Source organism: Apiospora phragmitis (genome assembly GCF_038363925.1).
Source record: "Apiospora phragmitis strain CBS 135458 chromosome Unknown utg000007l:1.0-2108841.0:1.0-2111359.0, whole genome shotgun sequence".
NCBI classification, from domain to species: domain Eukaryota; kingdom Fungi; phylum Ascomycota; class Sordariomycetes; order Amphisphaeriales; family Apiosporaceae; genus Apiospora; species Apiospora phragmitis.
This window is the reverse complement of record NW_027117405.1, coordinates 1,056,274-1,077,588: the sequence shown is the minus strand read 5'-3', so window position 1 is coordinate 1,077,588 and position 21,315 is coordinate 1,056,274. Positions and strand designations below refer to the sequence as shown.

The 21,315-nt window shown below is 52.7% G+C and overlaps 10 protein-coding genes across 10 annotated transcripts; 5 read left to right on the top strand and 5 right to left on the bottom strand.

The window, feature by feature from the left end:
- Positions 1–96: 96 nt before the first annotated feature.
- Positions 97–672, top strand: PG994_007297 (uncharacterized protein; the record flags this gene model as incomplete). The annotated part of the gene is made up of 2 exons (XM_066858706.1): positions 97–141; positions 199–672. The coding sequence occupies 2 exons, from the start codon at positions 97–99 to the stop codon at positions 670–672; spliced, it is 519 nt and encodes a 172-aa protein (XP_066715648.1).
- A 1,176-nt stretch (positions 673–1,848) lies between these two features.
- PG994_007296 (uncharacterized protein) lies at positions 1,849–2,613 on the top strand (the record flags this gene model as incomplete). The annotated part of the gene is made up of 1 exon (XM_066858705.1): positions 1,849–2,613. The coding sequence occupies one exon, from the start codon at positions 1,849–1,851 to the stop codon at positions 2,611–2,613; it is 765 nt and encodes a 254-aa protein (XP_066715647.1).
- A 1,210-nt stretch (positions 2,614–3,823) lies between these two features.
- On the bottom strand, positions 3,824–4,852 carry PG994_007295 (uncharacterized protein; the record flags this gene model as incomplete). The annotated part of the gene is made up of 3 exons (XM_066858704.1): positions 3,824–4,179; positions 4,235–4,649; positions 4,844–4,852. 3 exons carry the CDS (start codon positions 4,850–4,852, stop codon positions 3,824–3,826), a joined length of 780 nt encoding a protein of 259 aa, XP_066715646.1.
- A 2,286-nt stretch (positions 4,853–7,138) lies between these two features.
- PG994_007294 (uncharacterized protein) lies at positions 7,139–8,943 on the top strand (the record flags this gene model as incomplete). Its single annotated transcript, XM_066858703.1, has 5 exons — positions 7,139–7,182; positions 7,236–7,533; positions 7,749–8,001; positions 8,063–8,715; positions 8,935–8,943. The coding sequence occupies 5 exons, from the start codon at positions 7,139–7,141 to the stop codon at positions 8,941–8,943; spliced, it is 1,257 nt and encodes a 418-aa protein (XP_066715645.1).
- Positions 8,944–9,840: 897 nt separating this feature from the next.
- PG994_007293 (uncharacterized protein) lies at positions 9,841–11,187 on the bottom strand (the record flags this gene model as incomplete). The annotated part of the gene is made up of 1 exon (XM_066858702.1): positions 9,841–11,187. The coding sequence occupies one exon, from the start codon at positions 11,185–11,187 to the stop codon at positions 9,841–9,843; it is 1,347 nt and encodes a 448-aa protein (XP_066715644.1).
- A 428-nt stretch (positions 11,188–11,615) lies between these two features.
- On the top strand, positions 11,616–13,811 carry PG994_007292 (uncharacterized protein; the record flags this gene model as incomplete). The annotated part of the gene is made up of 2 exons (XM_066858701.1): positions 11,616–13,558; positions 13,631–13,811. The coding sequence occupies 2 exons, from the start codon at positions 11,616–11,618 to the stop codon at positions 13,809–13,811; spliced, it is 2,124 nt and encodes a 707-aa protein (XP_066715643.1).
- Positions 13,812–14,142: 331 nt separating this feature from the next.
- Positions 14,143–14,916, bottom strand: PG994_007291 (uncharacterized protein; the record flags this gene model as incomplete). Its single annotated transcript, XM_066858700.1, has 2 exons — positions 14,143–14,472; positions 14,740–14,916. The coding sequence occupies 2 exons, from the start codon at positions 14,914–14,916 to the stop codon at positions 14,143–14,145; spliced, it is 507 nt and encodes a 168-aa protein (XP_066715642.1).
- Positions 14,917–15,172: 256 nt separating this feature from the next.
- PG994_007290 (uncharacterized protein) lies at positions 15,173–15,506 on the bottom strand (the record flags this gene model as incomplete). The annotated part of the gene is made up of 2 exons (XM_066858699.1): positions 15,173–15,263; positions 15,385–15,506. The coding sequence occupies 2 exons, from the start codon at positions 15,504–15,506 to the stop codon at positions 15,173–15,175; spliced, it is 213 nt and encodes a 70-aa protein (XP_066715641.1).
- A 1,205-nt stretch (positions 15,507–16,711) lies between these two features.
- Positions 16,712–18,336, bottom strand: PG994_007289 (hexokinase; the record flags this gene model as incomplete). Its single annotated transcript, XM_066858698.1, has 4 exons — positions 16,712–17,567; positions 17,622–17,645; positions 17,827–18,089; positions 18,160–18,336. 4 exons carry the CDS (start codon positions 18,334–18,336, stop codon positions 16,712–16,714), a joined length of 1,320 nt encoding a protein of 439 aa, XP_066715640.1.
- A 2,243-nt stretch (positions 18,337–20,579) lies between these two features.
- PG994_007288 (uncharacterized protein) lies at positions 20,580–21,198 on the top strand (the record flags this gene model as incomplete). The annotated part of the gene is made up of 2 exons (XM_066858697.1): positions 20,580–20,879; positions 20,938–21,198. The coding sequence occupies 2 exons, from the start codon at positions 20,580–20,582 to the stop codon at positions 21,196–21,198; spliced, it is 561 nt and encodes a 186-aa protein (XP_066715639.1).
- Positions 21,199–21,315: the final 117 nt, after the last annotated feature.

Here is a 21,315-nt window from a genome sequence, read left to right as displayed (position 1 = left end):
GTTTGACTTAGCGACTGCAAGTAGTGCGTAAAAGGGGCAAACAAGTCACTGTCCTCATCTTCCATCCCAAAGGAACTCCATAGGCACTTTCACACAATGGCCCCATTCCCTGTCTGCTGCATCGCCAAAATCCCCATCGCAGTCAGTCACCCAAGAACTTCAGCAAACATGTACATCGGCTCATCTTTATTTTCCTAGATCCTGAACAAGCTGCTCACGGATGCCCGTGCCGGCAGCAACGACCTGGCCCCCGGCAGCGAATGTGAGCTGGCTATAGTCGAGGCCTGCGATGACGGTTCGAGTATGATATCCGACAAGGCCACAATCCCGCCACTCGAAGAGTCCTTCCGCCCCTACATCTCTGCTTCCACTGACCAAGCGGCGGAACCGCAGCACGTGGCCGGAGCGTCCAACTTCGCCGTGCTGGACCAGCAGTCCCCCGCCGACGAAACTGTCGTTCTCGTGTCCCGTGGCCAGGACGGTACCGTAGGCGGCACAGCGAGAGTCACGTTCGAGTCGATCCAGCTTGTGCTGGTCTCGCTTGAAATGGGCACTATAGGCTTTAGTGAGATCCAAAGCATCGCGGAATCTCAAGGTGAAGTCTATGGCAGGCCAGCCGAGAGGCCCAAGAAGGGAGGGCTTGGTCCGCGAAAAAGACTTGGGGGGCCGTGACTGAGGAAGTGGCCCTCAGTCTACCAAAATTATTACACTATATACTTAGGCACTTAACTTACAATCATCGCACTTCGGAGTGGCAAGGATTATAGACTTGGTTTCTGATCGTGAACAGGATATTTGGAAGAGCAATATTTGATCTTGATTGTAGACTAAGCATGTACTGGGATCCCGTACTGTTTGAGGCTTTTTTGAATATTGCGGCTCCTCAGTCACTTGACTTGACTTGATGGTCGGCGAAGAGGCTCTGCACGGGGGCTGTGGTGGCAGGATTATGATAACCTACGTCATCCCCAATACCTGGGAGAATGCATTGGCAAATTCGATTTCGGCTTTAGAGGCTGTATTCAGACAAAGATAGGTGATAAAGGGCCAAAGAGGTGATATTTAACTCCTTAGGATCTTGCCCGTCCGGAAATCTTAACACTGTCCAGCGCACTTATGTCATTCACTGCATGTGTGCTTTTCCATGAGTTTTCGTTCACACTTGTAGCCGAGAACATGCTGTCGAACCTTCCGGGTTTGGCCGTTTCCTAATGCGGCAACCAAGGTGAGCCTTCCTTAGCTATCTTGCTGTCTTGCTGTCGTGCACAAGCGTGAGGGGTCGATGGGCTTCGTTTGATCTGCGCACAAACATCTCTTTCAGTTGTATGTATGATTTCAACTGAACCGCCACGGTCCGCTGTCATTTTTAAGCCAAGCAGGCAACCCCCAAGCTGTGCGTGTCGAAGACTTCATACAAGCCTGCTAGCAATGCGCACTCAAAGCGTCTTCCGAAACTGGCCTGATCGTCAAACCTCGCTTCTACAAGTTCTGACTACACACCTTGAGTATGGCGGGCAGCGATCAACCCATAGTCACGCAATTCGAGTCGTGTACCTTCAAATCGCCTTCTCCAGGTCAGTTTCTGGGGAATGTGCTGCTTCACGACAGTTTGCCGGCCCATTTCATCGATGAAGGGCTACACGACTTGGCATTACCGTCGGAGTCCTGGATGCGACAGCTACGGCGATTTCTTCTATCTCTTGACAGCAGAGCGTTTGTGTTACCGCTTCTTTCGTCTAAGACCACAGTACGTCCCAAAGCGGTGCACACTAACACCAGATCCACCCCGAACTCTTTACAGGCCGACAACCGAGCAAAGTCAGCAGATCTGGTATCGGCAGGTATCCCATGCGCGACCATCCCCGCCGGGAGGTATGGGATGTGCGGGGTGGGCTATGTCTCACGAGAACAACTGGTCATGGACCGACGTTATCTACATATACTGAGAGGTTTGCCACCGCGGGGATATACACTGCCAACAAGCCGAGTATTTCAACAAAGTCTAGGAAAGCCAAGTTTATTTACCACCTAGTAGACTCCGAACCGGAAAGCCCGCGACCAGACTACATCAACAGATCTAGCCTTTCTCTCGAACAGGATCCACCACCATGGGGTTTCTTCGCTCCGCTCAGTGTGCGCTACATCGTGGTGCTCCCAGCCCCGTACTGGGATCCCACAACCCGCACCTTCCGTGACGGCGTGTTCTGTCAGGCCTGCGCTTCCAACGCGCCGCTGACTCGGGATCCCATGCGCTGGCTGCCTGAGACGTCGTTCTGGGACTTTCCGTTCCGACGGTACGCCGGGGAGGCCGGATTCGTTGCGCATGTGGACGAGTGCGGACCGGTGCGCAAGGACCCGGCGTCGCGCAAGCTGGTTCACGCGTTCCCGCCGGCCAATAAGGGCTTCGAGTGGCCCGACGAGATGCAGCGGGCCCGAGTGATGTTCTTCAGGCACATGCAGGGGGTTGTGGAGTATGCCGGACAGGGACCTGGTCTTCCTGTTGTAGAAGGCCGGCTGGTATTGGAGAAAACGACCAGGGAAATATTTCCGTTCTCTCCACTAATGGAAGCATTGTTCGGTCTCAGAACACACTATAGCGGAAGACTACTGTAACGGAAGACTTTATTCGTGAGTCCTGTTGCTTTGACAGGGGCAGGGCATCTTCGCTCTCATATATTGGCACGGCCACCCAGCGATCGCTTTCTGCACTCAGCACTGTGTCAATACCGATAGACGAGAGGAATGGGCGACGCGCGGGGCTCTTTGGGGCGGAAGTGCGAGCTTGTTATCCTGCTGTTGAGTATATTTGCTGTGCAGGTATAGGCTTCGAAAAGAGGCAATACAAGCGACAAATATTGCTATAGAAACCAAATTTCCCATGGCATCAGCCAACTGGCAGTATTCCTATTGGAATTATGCTTACCAAGCGTCATCTCAACCGAGTTTCAGAGCAGAAGCTAAGACAAGACCGGCGCTCTTCCAAGGCCGCCACCTGTGATTCTGATAATCGCAGCAACCACCATCACGCGACGCGATGGTCAAGGAGCAGATGAAAGCAAGTAATATCTTCTTCTGCTAAGGAATATGGGCTTCCAGCCAAGGTTGGATGAAATCAGGACAACAAGATAGTAGATATTAGTAGCTTGGAGTAAACCGAGAAAATTGAGAGTATCTCACTTGCTGCGTCTGTGACGATGTCGAGGGTGGTTGCATACTCGTAGTCAAGTAATACTAGTTTGGAATCACAGTTCTCTGGTATATCGTTAACCACAGGATATGCTTCTTTCCGAGATATGCTTAACTATTACATTTGGCCAGGAGCTTGTCATGCAGATATAGTCCAATAGACCAATACACACCGCATAGGTTGCCAAGATTAACACTGTTACGCACCACTAGAGAATTCGTTGGGCTCTGATCTGTCTAGTGAGGCCATAGAAAAAGGCCATGGATGACATCTTGAACGACCACAGGCAGGACTAAGGGTCTGTCTTATCTGGAATGTTTCTAAGGGCGTGTTTCCCCAGCGTCAGCTGCAGTGGCTTCCCGGCTTATATGCATAACAGCCGTCAGCGTCAGCCGTATTTGTGTGTCACTTGAAGTCCCAGCTGGTCCCCTGTGATATATTTGAAATTCTTGCTGATTGTGATCGTACCGATCCTTTCAGCTGACTGATTAGAGCTCACGACTTTGCTAAACTAGTAAGAGGGTCGGTTATAATGGTTCGTATACTTAAAACGAAAGCTAATATACTCGTCTAACGAGATACAATCCGAAACAAATTGATAAGAGTCTATAATTAAAGTCATATTGGATCGAGAGTTTACCGATCACCTCTTTCCCGAGCAAGCTGGTCGTCAGTCAGACCCTCGCGTACCTCGGTCTGAATGTAGTCGTCAAACTTGGAGGCGACGTCGATCACGTATTCGAGGTCGGTAAACGTCATGACTTGCTTTCGGTACTGGGCCAGCTGCCGGGCCGTGGTGAGGGCGTTACGGATGCCGCGGCCGTTGATGTCTCGGCGCGCCAGGTCGTCGAGGTTGTCGAGGATGTCGTCGTAGTCGATCTGGCCGACGGAGATGTGGCGGAGGCGGTTGAGGAAGGTGCGCCAGATCTTGCGCCGCTGCGGCACGTTGAGGTTGGGTATTGCAGCGCCAGCTGGATGCGCGACTTGAAGGCCTCGTCGAAGGTGCCGACCCGATTTGACGTCAGCACCAGGATGCCCTCGAAGTACTCGAGCACCCGCAGGAACACCGACACCAGCGCGTTGCGGTCGAGGTCCGACAGGCCCGCTGCTCCAGGAAGACGTCGGCCTCGTCCAGCAGGATCACACAGTCCCACGTCCGCGCCAGGTAGAAGACGGACTCCAAGTACTTCTCGACGTCCTGCGGCTTCGTGCCGATGTCGCCGCAGGTGACGCGGAAGAGGGGCTTCTCGGCGATCTCGGCCACTGCCTCAGCCGTGAATGTCTTCCCGGTGCCGGGCCCACCGTGGAGTAGCATGATCAGCCCATTGCCTTTCCCCTTGATCAGGTCAGCCCCTTGGCCCTCTTCGGCGGCGAGCTTGGTAGTTATAAGAGCATGGATCAGCTCTTTGGTTCTACTGTCACTCAGCACCAGATTATCGAAGGCTTTCTTATCCCATTGGACCTCAGAGACATTGTCAACCGCGATGTCTTCTGCGGGAAGTATTAGTAATTGCCACGGTGGAAGGTGTCCCTGATATTGAAATCACCTACCCAGGACTTCCGCTCAAGGTTGTAAGCGATGGTCTCGGCTGGGAATAAGTAACAGTGATCACCGCTTGGTCCAGTCTCCGCGTCAAAATTTAAAACCTCGCTTACAAGAGGCATATTGCTGGGACCGCTCATATGGACCTTCTTGAATGTCTTATGGTCAACTATATATCGCTGCGGCTCCTGTATAGATTCAGTACTAGAGTTCTCTGAAGTCGCATAGGGTACCTACGTTTCTGTGAAGATCTTGGATGTATTGGACGAGTTGGTGGTTGCGGCACTGCCAGAAAAGTGTTGACCGCTTTTCCAAAATCAGAACGAGATGGTCATCCGCAAAAGATAGGGGATAGACGGCCAAAGAGGTGATCTTTACCTCCTTAGGATCTTTATCTTCAGGAAATCTCGACACTGTCCATCTTGATTCCTTGCGCCGGAATAAGTCATCCACTGTGATTGTCCATGTGCTCACGGTTACGCTCGTAAAGTTGTCCCTGGAGGAGTGAAGCATGTAGCGAAATCTCGTATGACGTGTCCTTGGGGTAAGCCGTTTGAGTAGCTTACTAAGATATTCCCAGGTCGGAATAGGAACTCAAGTCGATTAGGTTTTATCCAGCCGCCCTCGAGTTCTTTTGACATTTGGCTGTAAAGTGTACCCTGGGTCTTCTCAATATAATCACCCAGAAGATGTATGAGTTCACAATGCTCATCAGCCAATGTCGTCAACACGCTACTGAGCTCTGATTTTGCAAAGTACCAAAATAGGTAGGGCGCATTAACCTCATACGGAGAGTAGGAAGACTTTGTTCCGCTCATTCGTGTCTTGTCGAGGAAGCAATCGTAAGCCTGCTTCATAAGCATCGTGGTCATGCGGATACTCTCCATCGTTGGTACAACTGAGTCGCTGATGGAATTGCTTTGATAGTCTGATCCCGAATTTTGAGTGTTGTTTGTATCGTACTTTAGAAAGACCAGGAAGACAATTTCTGGGTGTCTTTCCAGATACGATTCCTCGCCCAACAAGGGTTCGTGCCCTTTCAGGATCAGTTGTCCGTCCTCCTGCGGCAGCCACGATGGCTCGTCCAGGTACATGCGTTCTCCCACTCGATGCACCTCTTTCCACCCATTCGGCGGCTTTGTTTCTGGGCCGTCTGGATCATGCTGCTTAATGATATCCCTCAGGCTCACGTTGTCTGCTTCGAGCTTTTCAATCCTCTTCAAGAGCGATCTTAATATGTCCAGGTCGACATTGCTGTCCACTTCTTTACCAGCCATTATCCTTTTCACATCCGTTGACTTTGTTGTGGCCGGCTCGATCCCCTCGTTCCAAGGTTGCGCACGCGAGGAACCGCCAGCGTTGACTGGTAAATGTTTTCCCGATGTATATTCGAGTAAAGGGTTATCGCCGACCACGGTGTCCTCGTCGCTGTCTGCGTCGAGCCCTAATGAAGGGAGCTTTCGGGTGTGGATTTTTGATTGGAAGAGCTGTTCAGTTTCCTTGGCGATCGCATGCCAGGGGATGCCACAGCTACCAAAGTCGAGGATATTGAGGAATGCGCGATTGTCCCATTTATTTGAACGTAACTGCGAAGCAAAATCAGCGTGTAGTATCCCTAAAGTGATGCAGGTACGATATACCTTTGATGCTGATCTGGATACACTCAATAGCTCTTCGCACCAAAGCTGAGAGGTCTCTTTCCCGTCGGTATGCTGCCAGTCGGTCTGCGAGATTTCTCTCTTTCGGGAAGTACTTTTCGCAGCAATTATTTGGTCAAGGGAGTAGTCGGAAGTCCGTGTTCGGTCCCGCGATATCGTGATTTCGGAAATTATACCTTTGTCAAGGCGCACTTGAATGTCCTGCGAACGTACCGACTGCGGTTCCGCCTCTATCTCATCTAATTTCCTCGACTTGTCGATTGGAAGCTTAGACTTCCACAGCTCTGTTGCCGCGTCGAGGTCGTCGGCGAGAAGGCCGTCGAGCAAAGCCGAGGTTGCTACTAGTGGGTTTTCGGAGACCTCGCTGGAATAGTGTCAGCTAGTTGAGTTTGCGTGAAGAAAGCTATGCCTGGATCTCTAATACAGAAAGGCTTACCTCATGGGCGACTGATTACAATACTCAGCTTATAATGGAATAATGCTCTCGGGGTAGAACACTCACTGGTGAGCATTGAATGAGCGAGGGCAAGATCGAGAACGATGGCTAGAACCCGGCAGCGGGGTCAATATTACATACAACATTGCTTTTGGCCAAGATCGCCCCCGCGATTGAATGGTTGACTGGGCCAGTTGGTTGGCTGACTGATGGCGCTTATCTCGACCACCCCCTCAGCTACTTATCTCGTCTTACTGCGGCTTATCTGGATTCCATCGTCCCAGATTTGATCGAAAACAAAACCGAAAAGGAAGATGCAGAGCCTCGAAAAGTGGTTCAGTGATGACGTGGTAGATGAGTATGCCTATTGTGAATTCGGACCGTACTTGCAGATGACTAATTCGTGCGAAGATATACCGTGGCTCAAGAGGTGTATCAAGAGGGCTTCATAATCTTCGCCTCGGAATTGACCAGTGATCCATCTAAAGTCCATGAGGCGCAGAATTCACCAACACTACCAGCAGTACGCAAGGCAGTTTTGCAGGCTCAGTCCACATATCTTGCGAACAAGAAAAACCAAAAAATAAAAGACAGACTGGGAAAGCTTGCGTCGCTCTTATCTCACTACGGCAATATCATAGAAGTGTTTGCGCAGCACCATCCTGAATATGTTGCGTTGGCATGGGGTGCCATCAAGATGTTGCTCGTGGTACGTTCGCCCCCTGGTCACTCGGACCCCGTTCAATATAGCTAAGTATACTATGTCGGCAGTCATTTCTAAACCACGAAGCGACTATCTCCACCTTGACGAAAGCTCTTTGTCAGATAGCTCAACTACTGCCAAGAGTTGAACTCACATTGATCCTGTATCCCACAAGTCGCCTCAGACGCTCAGTGGCTGAGCTCTACGCTTACATCATCAAGTTCCTCATCAGAGCTCGCAACTGGTTCCAGGAGGGTTGGTTGAAGCATGTGTGGCATTCCGTCTCCCGGCCCGTTAGCCTACAATATGGAGACCTTCTCGAGGAGATCAAGTTGCGATCCGATCTGGTAGACAAGCTGGCCTTGTCTGGCTCCCAAGCCGAGCAGAGGGTGATGCACTTGAAGATGGACAGCAGGAACAGCACCCTGGTGGATATGCATGCGGAGTTGCAGCAAATGAGGGAGATGATTATCTGTAAGTATCTCAAGCCAAAGCTTTGTTGTAATACTTTGTTGTATGATTTGACAATTCCCAGCACTTAGAAGTGTTACACAGGGGGGTTTCTTAGAGACGAATCTTCGTCTTGAAGATCTGCAGTTGACGAATCTACTGGAGAGTTTGACCAACCCTAGACTGCTGAATCCAAACGTCATCTACCAGCAGAAGCTGATCCAGAAAACCCAGACGTTGCGTCAACGTCCCAGCGACATGGATCTGTCATGGACCACGCGGATGCTCACACAGTGGTCAAGCTCACCTCAGTCCTCCATCTTACTACTCAAGAATACTTGGGATCGAAGGTTTCAGGTCCAAAATCTTCTTGTGTCTATAGTGGAGCTATTAAAAGCCTTAGGTGTTCCCGCCGTTTGGGTCCTCGAGCCAGCGAAAGGCTTTTTCGGGGGAGCAGGTAGCCGCTCGCTGTCCACGGAAGAGGTTGTTAGGTCCCTTATAGCACAAGCTTTACAACTTCCGAACCTTCAAGTAAAGCAGGCTCTCGGCGCTCGGATTTGTGCTCAACTTCGGGGGCACAACTCTGAAGATGACTTGTTGACGCTATTCGGCAGCATTATCAGCCAGGTCCCGGCAGTATATGTCATTATAGACGCGGGCGTCTTAGGAGACCAGAAGATCCCGGTGACCTGGCCTCGAATATTCAACAGGATATTCCAGGACATGTCAGCTCGTGGGGTACGTACACAGCTAAAGGTGTTCATGGCAACGCGGGTCCCAGACCACCCCTATATACTGGGTAACTCAGCCAAGGGAGCACCGGTATACGTACCTGTCCTTCGAGCCCGTCCAGAGCCTATAAGGCAACGCGGTGACGGGACGAGGGGCCGTCGGATTTGGCGGGACCGTATAAAAAGAGCTATCTGATCCATTGCAATAACAAACGACAATCCTTAGTGGCACTAGATCGCTTCAGAGATGGGGAACAGTGATTTTCATTTAGGGCGGATTTTCGCTAAACCTTTGAAGATAAGGATATGGCCAAGTACAGGGGGTAGGGGTTCCAGTAGATAGGGGGTCATACAGATCAAAGTTACACGTCTGCCGTACTATTAGCACGTCCTTTTTTATAATGGCAATGATGTATGGGATCCTACCTATAACTTTGAAATCCCATTGTAAGCTTACCGAGTTCCAAACAAATTGTTTAAACGAAACAGAGCATGGGTCGCAATAAATCAGGAGTGTACAGGGTGTTCTCAAGTCTGGCTAGATAGATGCCGTGTGTCAAAGTTATGGACCGCATAGTTAATGGTCTAATCCTTTATATCTTCAAATTCATACTGCGAACAATAATGAGTAATAAAAAATTACAATGTATTTTCTCTTGGAGTTCAGGAAGAAGTAATTTGGCTGTCATCCTAAGAAGGTTGCGTCGGTAGTGGTGCTATATCCAGGCTGATGTAAAGATTCACAGCCCATCTTGACGAAACGGTCAGGATCAGGAATGACAATTGAGAAAACCATGACTAAGCTATGATGTATTCAGTTATGTGATCGGGTGTTAGCAGAATGGCCCCTTTCTAAACCAGAGGTAGATTCAAATAAACATTTAGTCAAGTCGAAAGTCTTTCAAGATTACGAGCCAAACAGCCCAGGAAGCAAGGAGAGAACCGTCACCGGCTTTTCGGGGATTAGAATACTACAATACCTACCCGGTGCATCCGCCAATGGAGTAAGACCAACCAAAAACAGCCCAGGAGACGATTAGTAGGTAAAGCTTGGTACTTCTTGAGCAGGAACCAAATTGTGGTTTGATTGCTACATCTTCTACGCCGGTTCTGATACCCATGTGCTTCATGGTCATATGCTGCTGCCCTTGTACACCTCACCATCTTTCATCACAAACAAGACGTTCCGCAGAACGCCGAGGTCCTTGAGGGGATCCCCTGAGACAGCAACAAGGTCCGCCGCCCAGCCAGCCCCGACGTAACCGAAGCGGCGCCCGCATAGATCGCCGCCGCAAACCTCCCACCCACGCAGCGTCGCAGCCTTCAGCACATCGGGCGCCGGGATGCCCGCCTTGGCGAACAGCTCCAGCTCCCGCACATTCTCCCCGTGCGCGAAGGCGCCCGTGTCACCGCCGCACGCCAGACGAATACCGCGGTCGAAGGCGTTCTTCGTGTGCTGTAAGATCTCCCGTAATACTTGCTCGCCCTCCTCGCCGTAGGAATCCAAGGAGGCCTCAAACACCGAGAGCGTCGGCACGAAGAGCACGTCGTGCTCCTTCATCGCCCGCAGCGCGTCCTCGCTCGGCGTCATGCCGTGCTCGATGCTCGTGACGCCCGCCCGCGCGGCCATGATGACGCCCTCGGGGCTGTGCGCGTGCGCCGCGATGGGCGCGTGGGCCAGCCGCGCCTCGGCGACCATGGCGTCCATCTCGGCTTGGTTGAAGAGCAGCGTGTTGGGGTTCCGCGCGCCGTAGAGCGGATGCGCCGAAGGCGGGAACCGGATCTCCGGGGCCCCTGGCCAAGACGGCGCAGGGAACCGCAGGGCGCGCTTGCGGTAGTCGGCGTAGAACTTGACAATGTCGGCGCCCGCGCCCAGTCGTCGGCGCACGGCGGCGCGCACCCCATCGACGCCGTCGGCAGGGTCCGAGATGCGGGGGACGGCGGTCCCGCCACCACAGCAGCCGAGGGCGCCGCCGCGGCTCTCTTGCCGGATCTCATAGCCGCCGCTCGAGGCGATGCACTCGGTGGCGACGAACATGCGCGGGCCCGGGGTTAGGCCGCGGTTGATGGTGTCGCGGAAGCCGGCGTCGGCGTCGCCGAGGCCCTCGGTGCCGAGGTCGCGGTAGGTGGTGTAGCCCGCGTCCAGGGCGGCGCGGGCGTGGTTGGTGGCCCGCACGATGCGCTCCACGGCGCTCTCGTCGCGCATCTGGTGCAGCGAGGCGACGTCCGCGTACGGGTGCAGGAAGAGGTGCGTGTGGGCATCGACCAGGCCGGGCAGCACCGTCAGGCCGCGGAGGTCGATCGTGTCGGGCCGGGACAGCTCATCTTGGCTGAGCGCCTCGTCGCCGCGGGTGAAGGTGTCGGCGATGAGGCCGGTTTTGACGTCAATCACGATGGAGACGTCATTTACGAAACGTTTTTGCTTGGAGTCGAACAGAGATGAAGTATGGACTGTTATGTGTTTAGTCGACTCTGACATGGGCACTATTTCCTTCCGCATTGCATGTATGGCTTCTGTGATCAAACACTTTGCTAAGATTTCAACTGTTCAAGTATGGCGGTTTCTTGCGGGATCACTTGGGTCTTTGAGCATCGATAATGTATAACTGTGTATTGATTACGCGAGGTAAGCAGAGCATTGGAGTTCACAGGACAGAGTGATGTGCTTGCTTGTGGTTGTAAGTCGCAGGGGAGTTTTAGGCTGTAATACCCCTGTAAACTTGGAGGGTGGAGGGGGAATCTCCACTGTGTCTAATCGATAAGCTATCTTTAGCAGGGTCCCAGTGAAGCGAAGTGGGATTACGCTAAGTTCAGAGCTTGACATTTTGCAATTGCTCAACCAAAAATTGGGGAAAGTTCTGAAAGCGACAACCCTGAACCTTCAAGCATGCGAATACAGCTCGCAAAATGGGCATTGAACAAGATACAACCGCGAGCGCGGCTCCTGCACCTGCACCTGCCGTTTCGTTCGGCAGCGGTGAGAACAACAAACCTGCTCCGACCATGCAGTCTGCCCCAGACGGCTCAGCGCTTCCAGACGCAGGCGGCAACGAGTCAAAAGGCGACCACAAGCCCAAGAATGGTCGGTTCGACAACAAGCGCGGCAGAGGACGCGGTGGCAGAAGTGGCAGAAGTGGTAGAGGTGGAAGAGGAGGGGAGCAAATCGTGATAGCAAAGAGGGAGGTGAAAACAAGCGCAGAGACCTCGGACGCAACGAATATGGGTAAGTTGGCTGGCTTTTCTTACTCCGAAACGCCCCAGCCAATGCGAGCTAACACAGGACAAAGACGTAAACGTGCAGACAAACGAAGCCGCAACGACGACTGGCAAGACACCAAGCGCCGGAAGGTTGGCGAGGACGGCGCCAGTGTGGTTACTGCCGCCGAGGGCAGCGAGCCTTGCGAGTCGGCACGCGACAAGCCTAGCTACATGAGCATTCCCTTCACCAAGGAGGAGATTGAAGCCGAAGAGAGACGACCGAAACGCAAAGTGGCTGTCATGATAGGATACTCCGGCACGGGCTATCACGGCATGCAAATCAACCACCGCGAGAAGACTATCGAAGGTGACCTGTTTGGGGCATTCGTCGCTGCGAAGGCGATCTCGAAGGTCAATGCCGATGACCCAAGAAAGTCCCAGTTAGTTCGATGTGCCCGAACCGACAAAGGTGTACACGCTGCCGGCAACGTCATTTCCCTGAAGCTCATCATCGAAGACGAAGATATCGTACAGAAGATTAACGAGACGCTCCCTCCCCAGATCCGTGTTTGGGGCATACAGAGGACGAACAATGCTTTCAATTGCTACCAAACATGCGACTCTAGGTGGTACGAGTACCTCATGCCCAGCTACTGCCTCTTACCCCCTCACCACGAGAGCTTCTTGGGGAAGAAGGTGCTCGAGTCGGTCCAGGAGAAGGGTGTTGAGGTAGAATATGCCAATAAGCTCGGTGATCTCAAGGACTTTTGGCTCGACGTCGAGAAGAACGACATCAAGCCTATCCTCGAAAGCCTCGAGCCCGATGTGCGCGAGAAGGTCATAAGGCGCATATTTACGCCAGAGGACGACTCGGCTGAGACGAAAACGGAAAAGACCGCCAAGAAGGACAATTCTGCTTCAACCAGTGACGCTCAAGTTGGTGGCACAGCATTCGCAAGCGAAACATTACCGGATGCCGCTCCTAGCTCGACTACCACTGCAGAACAGCCCAATGCCGAAACCAAGGACGCGGAAGCCTCAGCTGCCGCGCCTCAGGAGAAGGCTACAGAGGAAGTGAAGCCGCCTAAGGAGGCCAGCCCCGTGGATATTGCCGTGAAGAAGATCAAGGCCGCCTATGTTGCAGCGAAGCGTCGGTACCGCATCACGCCTGGCCACATTGCTCGGCTTCAGGAGGCACTGAACCAGTACCTCGGCACGCGCAACTACCACAACTACACGGTGCAGAAATCCCCCAAAGACCCGTCGGCCAAGCGCCACATCAAGTCTTTCATCGTGAACCCGCAGCCGATCCAGATTAACGACACGGAGTGGCTCTCGCTCAAGGTGCACGGCCAGTCCTTCATGATGCACCAGATCCGCAAGATGGTCGGCATGGCAGTGCTCATGACGCGCTGCGCCACCGACCTGTCGCGCATCGAAGAGTCCTACCAGCACGGCCGCATCAGCATCCCTAAGGCGCCCGGCCTGGGCTTACTGTTGGAGCGGCCCGTGTTCGAGAACTACAACACGCGCGCCGCCGAGAACTACGACCGGCCCAAGATCGACTTCAGTAACTACGAGAAGGAGTTGCAGGCGTTCAAGGACTCGCACATCTACCAGCGCATCTTTGATCTGGAGGAGAAGGAGAATTCGTAAGTCATTCCTTAAGTATCTGAACTCGCGACGCGCAATTCGTCATGCAGTAGTAGCTAACAAGTGGCCAGATTCCATGCCTTCTTCCACCAGATTGACAACTTCAAGACCGATTACTTCCTCTGGGTGACAGCCGGCGGTATGGATGCTGCTCACAAGCGCACGGGTCAATGCGACGATGTGCCCGAGGGCTTGGAGGAGGAGCTTGGCGAGGAGGCCAAGGAAGGCGACATTGTAGAGGAGGAGCAATAAGTTACATAGAATCCCGAAGCACCATGTAGATCTACGAAGGATTCATGCGTGTTGTCAGAAATCAATTCAGCATTGATCTTATCTCATGAGTCCCCAGCGTGTGCTTAAGGCAGTAGTAGACCGATTCCATCTGTCTGCAGTTGTTGTAACCTAGCAAGTCTTGATGCAATCCCCCAAATCCAATGCCTTGACTCAAATTCGAAATGACGATTGTCCTTCGTTTTCGTGTGTTGTGCAGGTAATGAACGCATGCTATCCAGGCGCTTCTGGGGTGGCCCATCCATTCGCCTCAAGCCATACCTCCAGCTCGTCCAGAAAGCGCAACAACAGCTTAAAAACCAGCGGCAGCACCAGCAGTCTCAGCTGCCCAAACACCAGTAGAAACATTGTTATTGTCGCTGCCGCTGTTTCCCTGCTGCAGCTTCTCTTGCTCGAGCTGCTGGCGCTTCTCGGCGAGGCGACGGGCGGCGGCGCGCTGGTTCTCCTCGCGGATCGTGAACCACTGGTTGAGCAGGCCGCAGATGCGCTCCGTCTTGGCGTCGATGGCGGCGTCGCGCTCCTTGTTCTCGAGCTCGGCGCGGGGCGTGGACTCGACGGGGCCCGTGAGCCAGAGGCGGCGGATCTCGCGCGTGATCTGCAGGAGGTTCTCGATGGCTTTGACCTGTTTTGCCGCGAAGAAGAGGGATAAATGGTTAGGCAAAGAAACGTTCAGAGTGACTGACTGAAATGATTGGAGGGAATTTCCATGCGTGCGGTGTTGGTGATGGTAGTGGTGGTGGGGCAGACAAGCGGGAAAGTAGGTGAGATTGCAGACAAGTACGAAGCGCAAGATAGACAATTGGCAAAGTGGGTGATGGGTGATTGAGTGAGGATCAAGTCAAGTAAGACGGGAATAATTATCAGTAGGAGGAGGAGGAGGATGGCTTACCAAAGCTGCAGTCTCGACATCCATCTGCATCTGGTTCAGGCTGGCCTTCTCGGGCGTGTAGCCCTCATCGATGGGCTCCGTGGCGGCGACGACCATGTTCATAAAGCGCTTGAGAATGTCGGCGACGGCCTTCTCATGGCGATCTAGAATGGTGTTAGGGTCAGGATGTCTATTCATGGTTGCGATGCTTCCAGTAGCGGGCAAGTTGGCGCGCGATGGCAAAAATGAAGAATTAGAAAAAGCAGGGTTGGGGAAGGCGGGTCTGGCAAGAAGAGAATGTTGCGAACTGTGAGAGAGATGGGTTAGAAAAGATTCAGAGGAAAGGTTGGTTTAAGTAGAGTAATTGTATGGATGGATGGCTCTGGGGTGACTTCTAATGTGGTAGTCACCGTTGCATGACGAGAGCAACACATTATGCGGAATGCGACAGCCACTAAGCCTTCAGACAATCGAGCCGTTGAGTGGCCATGTCCAGCTCGAATCGAGCGACGACGTCGAACCATTCGAGTATGTTCAGTATCCGACTCGAATAACCATGCGGTATGCCCAGTATCCGACTCGAGTAACCATGCGTTGCAGGTACCTCCGAACATGCGTAATAGGCAACATGAATGCCTTCGCGTTGGATGAGGAAGGTTGACTTACGGGGTAGCCTGGCCCGAGCCGCCGGCGACGACTTTCTCGGCCACCTTCTCCTTCTCCTTCTCCTCCTCCAAGGCCTTCTCCATTGCCTTCCAAGAGGCGTCAGTCTCGTCCTGGATAGCCATGGATGCGAGTGTCAATGGTCAAAAGGGGCTGGTCTTGGTGGTGGTAGTAGTGGTTGGTCGCGACAGTTGTTGCAATCTTGCGATGTTGGTGGAAAAAGCCGGATGCAAGTTCCATGAAGAGCTGCCAGCTTTTTGTAGACCACATTTGGCCGCCGAGCTACTGTGGCTGCGCATCGCGGCTTCACGATGTCGTCGACACTCGAGCAACCAAGCCGCCCTTCCCAGCCGCGCCCCCGCCTGCGAATAAGGGCCCCGCGGCAGGTGGTACCTGCCCAGCCGGGGAAAGGGCACACCGACGATGCCCTTTGGCTCTTGCAGTCGACGAGAAAATGGAAAGCAAAGGTGCGAGGCGGAATATAAAGAGAGTATAGCGGTCCCCTTACCCATGATGGTGTTTTGCTCCTTGCGCCTCTCCATCCTGAGTATGTGCTGTGATTTTGCCCCTTATACCCTCTTCTCCTTAGTTAATTCTATTCCACAGCCTCGGAGACGCACTTTGGAAGTGCTTCAGATGAACAAGGCCGTGGCGCGCAGGAACGATTGAGTCTTCAGTTGAGGAAGGGATATGCCACAGCATGAGGTGAAGTTGGAAACTCATCACGTGATCTCGGCGTTCTTGCACGAACTTGCTCTTCGACTCTTGTCGATCAAATACAGGCGCTCTCTCACCCCGCAATTCATCACATGCAAGCTTCAACTCACTGTAACACCAGGTATCAACACCAGCAAGTTCACAAATACGTCTTTGGCGATGATATAAATCGCATTCAATTGGATCGAGCATCTATGTTATCCCATTTTATCTATTTACAGTTTACATCATCCTCTTGGGTCTCAGTCGAGCCATGTGAGTCCATGTCTACTGTATTCTCTGCCGCATTCCCATACACAGGCATCCAGTCGCCTGAGGTTTGACTGTTGGCCCTGTTCTAGCCCTCCATCGTCAGCGCTTCTTGCAGTATTGTTGCAGCCAGTGTGCGCCAACATGGCAAGTGCCATTAGGTATGAGCCGCTTTCTCATGCTTAAACCATTGCCAGCGATCCCGTTATCCCAGTGTCAGCTATTGAATTAGCCCAGGCCAATCTTATGTTGTCCATCTTTGCGATTTCATCTTTCTTTGCACTGGGTCAAGGGACTCCAATCTTCAATCAATAAATCATCATCATGCCTGACACCAAGAACCTCTGTCTCAACCGAGGCCCATTCATTTGGTGCTACCTTCGAATTGGATGCCTTCTGTCTGGCCTTCGTTCTTCCGCCTGATTGTCATGGCCGAAATGACAGCAGCACCGATGCCACTTCCATCTTCCGCACTGGTCATGGTGATGGGGTCTTCAGTGCGGTTGCTCGGCCAGTCCAGGACCTCGGCCATGGCTTGGGTCCATCGCCTCCGGAAGCCGGGGTGCTTGATCGCGACCGACCCGTCCGCGGCGACGTGGCCCTTAGTGATGCCCTTCTTCTTGATGATGGCGGCGATGCCGGTCACGCATAGCCTGGCACCGCGCGTCGCAATCGACTCCGCGACGCGTCGGGACACGATCAGTTCGTCCCTCGTGGCCTTCAGCCCCAGCGATTTCTCGTAGCGCGCGACGATCTGCTCGTCGGTGTCGTGCTCCAGCCCCGACAGGAATTCGGTGTCGAGCTTGAAGGCCTGGTTCAGCTTCTCGAAGGCGTTTTGGCCCTTGAAGGCAAGGCCCTGCTCGTGCAGGTCGAGCATGACGAGGCGGAAGATTTCGCCCAGGTACAGGCCCGCGCTCATCTTCTCGAAGGCCTGCTCGTCCGGTCGCACCGACTCGCGGCAGATTTCGATGTCGTACTTGGTACGTGGTAAGACTTGGTGCGAGTTGTCGAATGCTCCGTACTCGCAGTTGATGGCGATCATGGTGTCGTCGGGCAGTGTCGTCTTCAGCTTCGGTATCGAGCCAACGTTCTCCATGTAGGCCGCGTTGCACCCCGTGCCGAAGATTCCACCCACGATTGTCTCCGGGTCAACATATGCGGACGCGATCATGGCGCCAGTTGTGTCGTTGATCACGGATACAAGCTGCACGGGGTAGTTTCTATGATATGTCAGTGACATGGGGTCTCAGTGGGTCGTGGGTTTGTCGACTTACCCGCGCTTCCAGGGAATCTCTGAACTGTTTAGCGATATCTTCGCCCTCCATTCCCTTGATGTCAAAGCCCTTTCGTCCAGGTCTTCAACTCCCCGTGGTCAATGAAGTCTTGCTCCAGGGGGTAGGAGAAAGTGAGGCCCAAGGGTAACCTGGTTTGCATTAGCTCTAGCCACGATCCCAAGTCAAAATGTTCAAACAAACTTACGGTTCCGGGCTACCGTCATGCAGGTTGAATTCTTTGATGAAGTCCCCGATGGAGTCGGAGATGAGGTTCCAGAGCTCGCCGGAAGTTGACGTCTTAATAGCGGCGGGGAGGGAGTAGCGCTTCTGTTCCATCTCCGTCGGTTCGGCGTTCGTCTTCAGGGTGATCCAACATATGCGCAGGTTTGTGCCACCGAGGTCGATGACAAGGAATGATCCCACCTCCTTGCCTGTCGGGTATCCCAATACCCATGTCACTTCCATGGCCTTTTCATTTTCCGTCGTCAGCTCGCATCCTCCCTTCTTAGGGTTTTCCGGATATCTTGGGAATGCGCACCAGGTTTTGATTTGACTTCTCCAACCCCTCTCGTAGTTCCTCGCCGAACCTCTCTGTGATCCTCTTCAGCATGGCCGTGTCCAAGGTGAAGTCGGACTCGATGCGTTTCAATTCCTTCTGGAGCTCCGAAGGCAGGCTCCGGAGGTCACTCGTTGTGGTTTGGGGGCCAACAGCCATACTGGGCAATGTTTATTCTTTCGGGCGAGGTCGCGCTGTATTCTTTATACTCGGTGTTTTTGGATTTCGGACAGATATTTGGATTTGTTGGTCGTTCAGATCTCGAGGAATTAATGGGTTTTCTTTCTTTGTTCTATTTAGGCGAGGGCTTGTCTCTACTTAAGCAGGCAAGGCAAACAGCACACATCCTGACAACGGCTGACTACGTGTCGCGCAAACACCAACGACCCCATAGGAAAGGCCGCGGCCCTTTTACCAATCCATCTTTCGGCACTATCTTGCAAGGTCTGCCTTGGATTTTCATCTCGGCGAAATTGTCGTTGTTTGTTGTTATCGCAAGCGCCCTTATGACGTCAAAACAATGGGTGCCAAACTGGTGGGCTGGCGTCGCGCTATGCGGGAAGCGTGGGCCACGAGGGCCGCAGCAGATATCGGTGGATACAAGGCGGTCTCGAATCCTTCGCTTTCCATGTTTCATGTTTCTTTTCCTACTTCTACTAGGTACAGTATGATGATGCCCTTTCGCTACGGAGGAGTACTTTCAAGGACGCTGTCCCTAGCCTTACTGTATTAGTGCATACTTGTGTACCTGCATATCTCACCATTCGCGCTCTAGGCGGATGGCTAGGCCCTGTGCTCCAGCCTTATGGTAGTGGTAACGATGCCAGCGGGGTCGAAACCATGTCAATTACCAATCCATACCATTATGTAACGTTTACCGATATTATAAAATACCTAGATATCGAATGCATGGCTCTCAGCTACCCTCCTGCTGTTTGGGTTCACAAGTTTAGGCTCCGAGATGGAGGCTCTCATGCATCTGCCCCAACCAGCCCATTCCCGGATTCCAGGTACCCGGGCCACTTCCGGAGCTTTCACTCCGTTTAAGCCTTGCAAATATGGCGAGTGTTGGAAATCGAAAGTAGCTTTTACGCCTTTTTCAAAGTCATAATGAGCCAGCACTTGCATGAGTTGTCTGGCTCTAGTAGCAATTAAAATCAAATGATCAAAAGATTCTACCTTGGCGCTCTTCTCGTTATAGCTGCTGTTACTAATCTTAGATCGCTTACTAGCAACGTATAAGACAAGGTTATACTAGTAATAAGGCGATACTCCTCCCCTTTAGATTTATACAGACTGAGTTGTAGTTTAGTGGTGCTCGGCTAGCATGCTGGCACTCCCGAAGAGGGTCAGTAAACTGCACGATTAGAACCGGGTGGGGGGGGGTCTAAGCTAGCTGTCGAGCTGGCTCTGAGCGGGGAACCGAGCATCAGGCCGAAAAGCCATTACCTGTGATATGTGGACCAGAATCATAGGAGGTCCTCATTCCTTTCGCACCTCGAATCTTCTCCTCGCTTCCTTGTACTTGGAATGTTCTAGGATGGTTGAAACCCTTCAGATTCTTGGTTGCAGCGTCTCGCACACCGAGGCGACTGCATTATTAGCGCCCAGTATCACCACGATGCCAATCTGATTCTCACTGATATCAAGTCACGCCTCGACCGACTACTAGCCTGTCATAACCGGGGAATTCATGTCTTCAAAGTGGCCCTTGTATGCAGCGTTGGGTATTCACTCTCTGTTAGGCCAGTCAACCGCCAACTTGCTACTAACGTCACTTATGTTCTGATAAGTCTACAATTTACACAAGGATTGACTCCGTCTTATGTCAGACCATGATGTATGTTGGCGAAGTTTCAACCAATGACACATCATCAATACTATGCCTCTGACAGCGGCCCCGTCCAAACCCGTGGAGGACTTGAGACGCTGGAAGTTGAGGTTCCTGTGAGTCCAAAGGCTGGCTACTCACAGGGGTACGAGTAATCAATCATCCCAAACGACCCGTTATGAGCAGTGAAATTTCCAAGTCACATTCTAGATATGCCAGTGATGCGTGTGGTGGAAGTCGCGATGAATACTAAAATAGGGGCTAAAAGGGGGATGGGGCCCACTGCCCGTATCGATAAGCTACTGCCGCGCTCACCTCATCAGAGACAATGCTGGAAATTCCGAGGCGCTTCTCCGTTTCATTGGCGATCTCTACGTCACCACCATAGTCCACCGAATACGATGCCAGATACCGAAAGACCTCATCATCTCATCATTTCGTACTTCGTGGCAGAGCCTCCTATCTCGTTCAAAGCTGTCAAATTGGGTCCCTGAGGCATTTCCCTGGTCTTATCGCAGCCGGAGCTCACCGTGACAGATAAGAGGCAAGGGATCACGGAAACAGAAACACCATGGCCACCACCTTGCCTTTCGCATTCGGCAACAGGCGAGGTGATCCGTGGGACTTTGTTGGCCTGGCCTCTTCCTTTCCCAACTTGGATCTGGATGGCAAGCCGGTTTCCGAAAGACGACCTTGCGATCCACAAGGAGCAAAAGCCCCGGGCTGCAAGGTGTACCAGGTACCGCGTGCGAGTAACACGCCAGGCGTCACGGAGGCTTCTGAAGTGGACGCCGGTGTCCCAGACACGACGACACTGAAGGACCAGGTGTTGGTGTTCCAGTACAAGGGAAAGTTCCACGCCGTAGACAACGTGAGTCAGAAAGCTGCGGCCTGATTGGTCAATTGCACATGTTGACCTTTCCCACCAGCGCTGTCCGCATTCCTCCTATCCTTTATCGAGAGGCTCCCCTTTCGATATCGAGGACTTCGGCATCAAGCTGAGTTCTGGTATCAGCTGCCCGAAACATGACTGGTCCTTTGACCTACATACAGGCCAAGGAGACAGAAGTGCTTACAAACTGGCCATCTGGGAAATTGACCTCCGGCCCGTTGCCAAGATCTCAACGAGAAGTCAAGAGCAAGCTGATGACCAAGAAGTGTGGGTAAGGCGGAAGCAGAAGATTGGATAGTCGTCTTCCACATGTTTCCTGGATAGAAAAAGCAGCCCTGCGCGTCTTGCAATTGGTACCACGGTGCGTCACATTTATCAAGACGATCCGGATCATCCAAACCCTGTCGCTAATCTT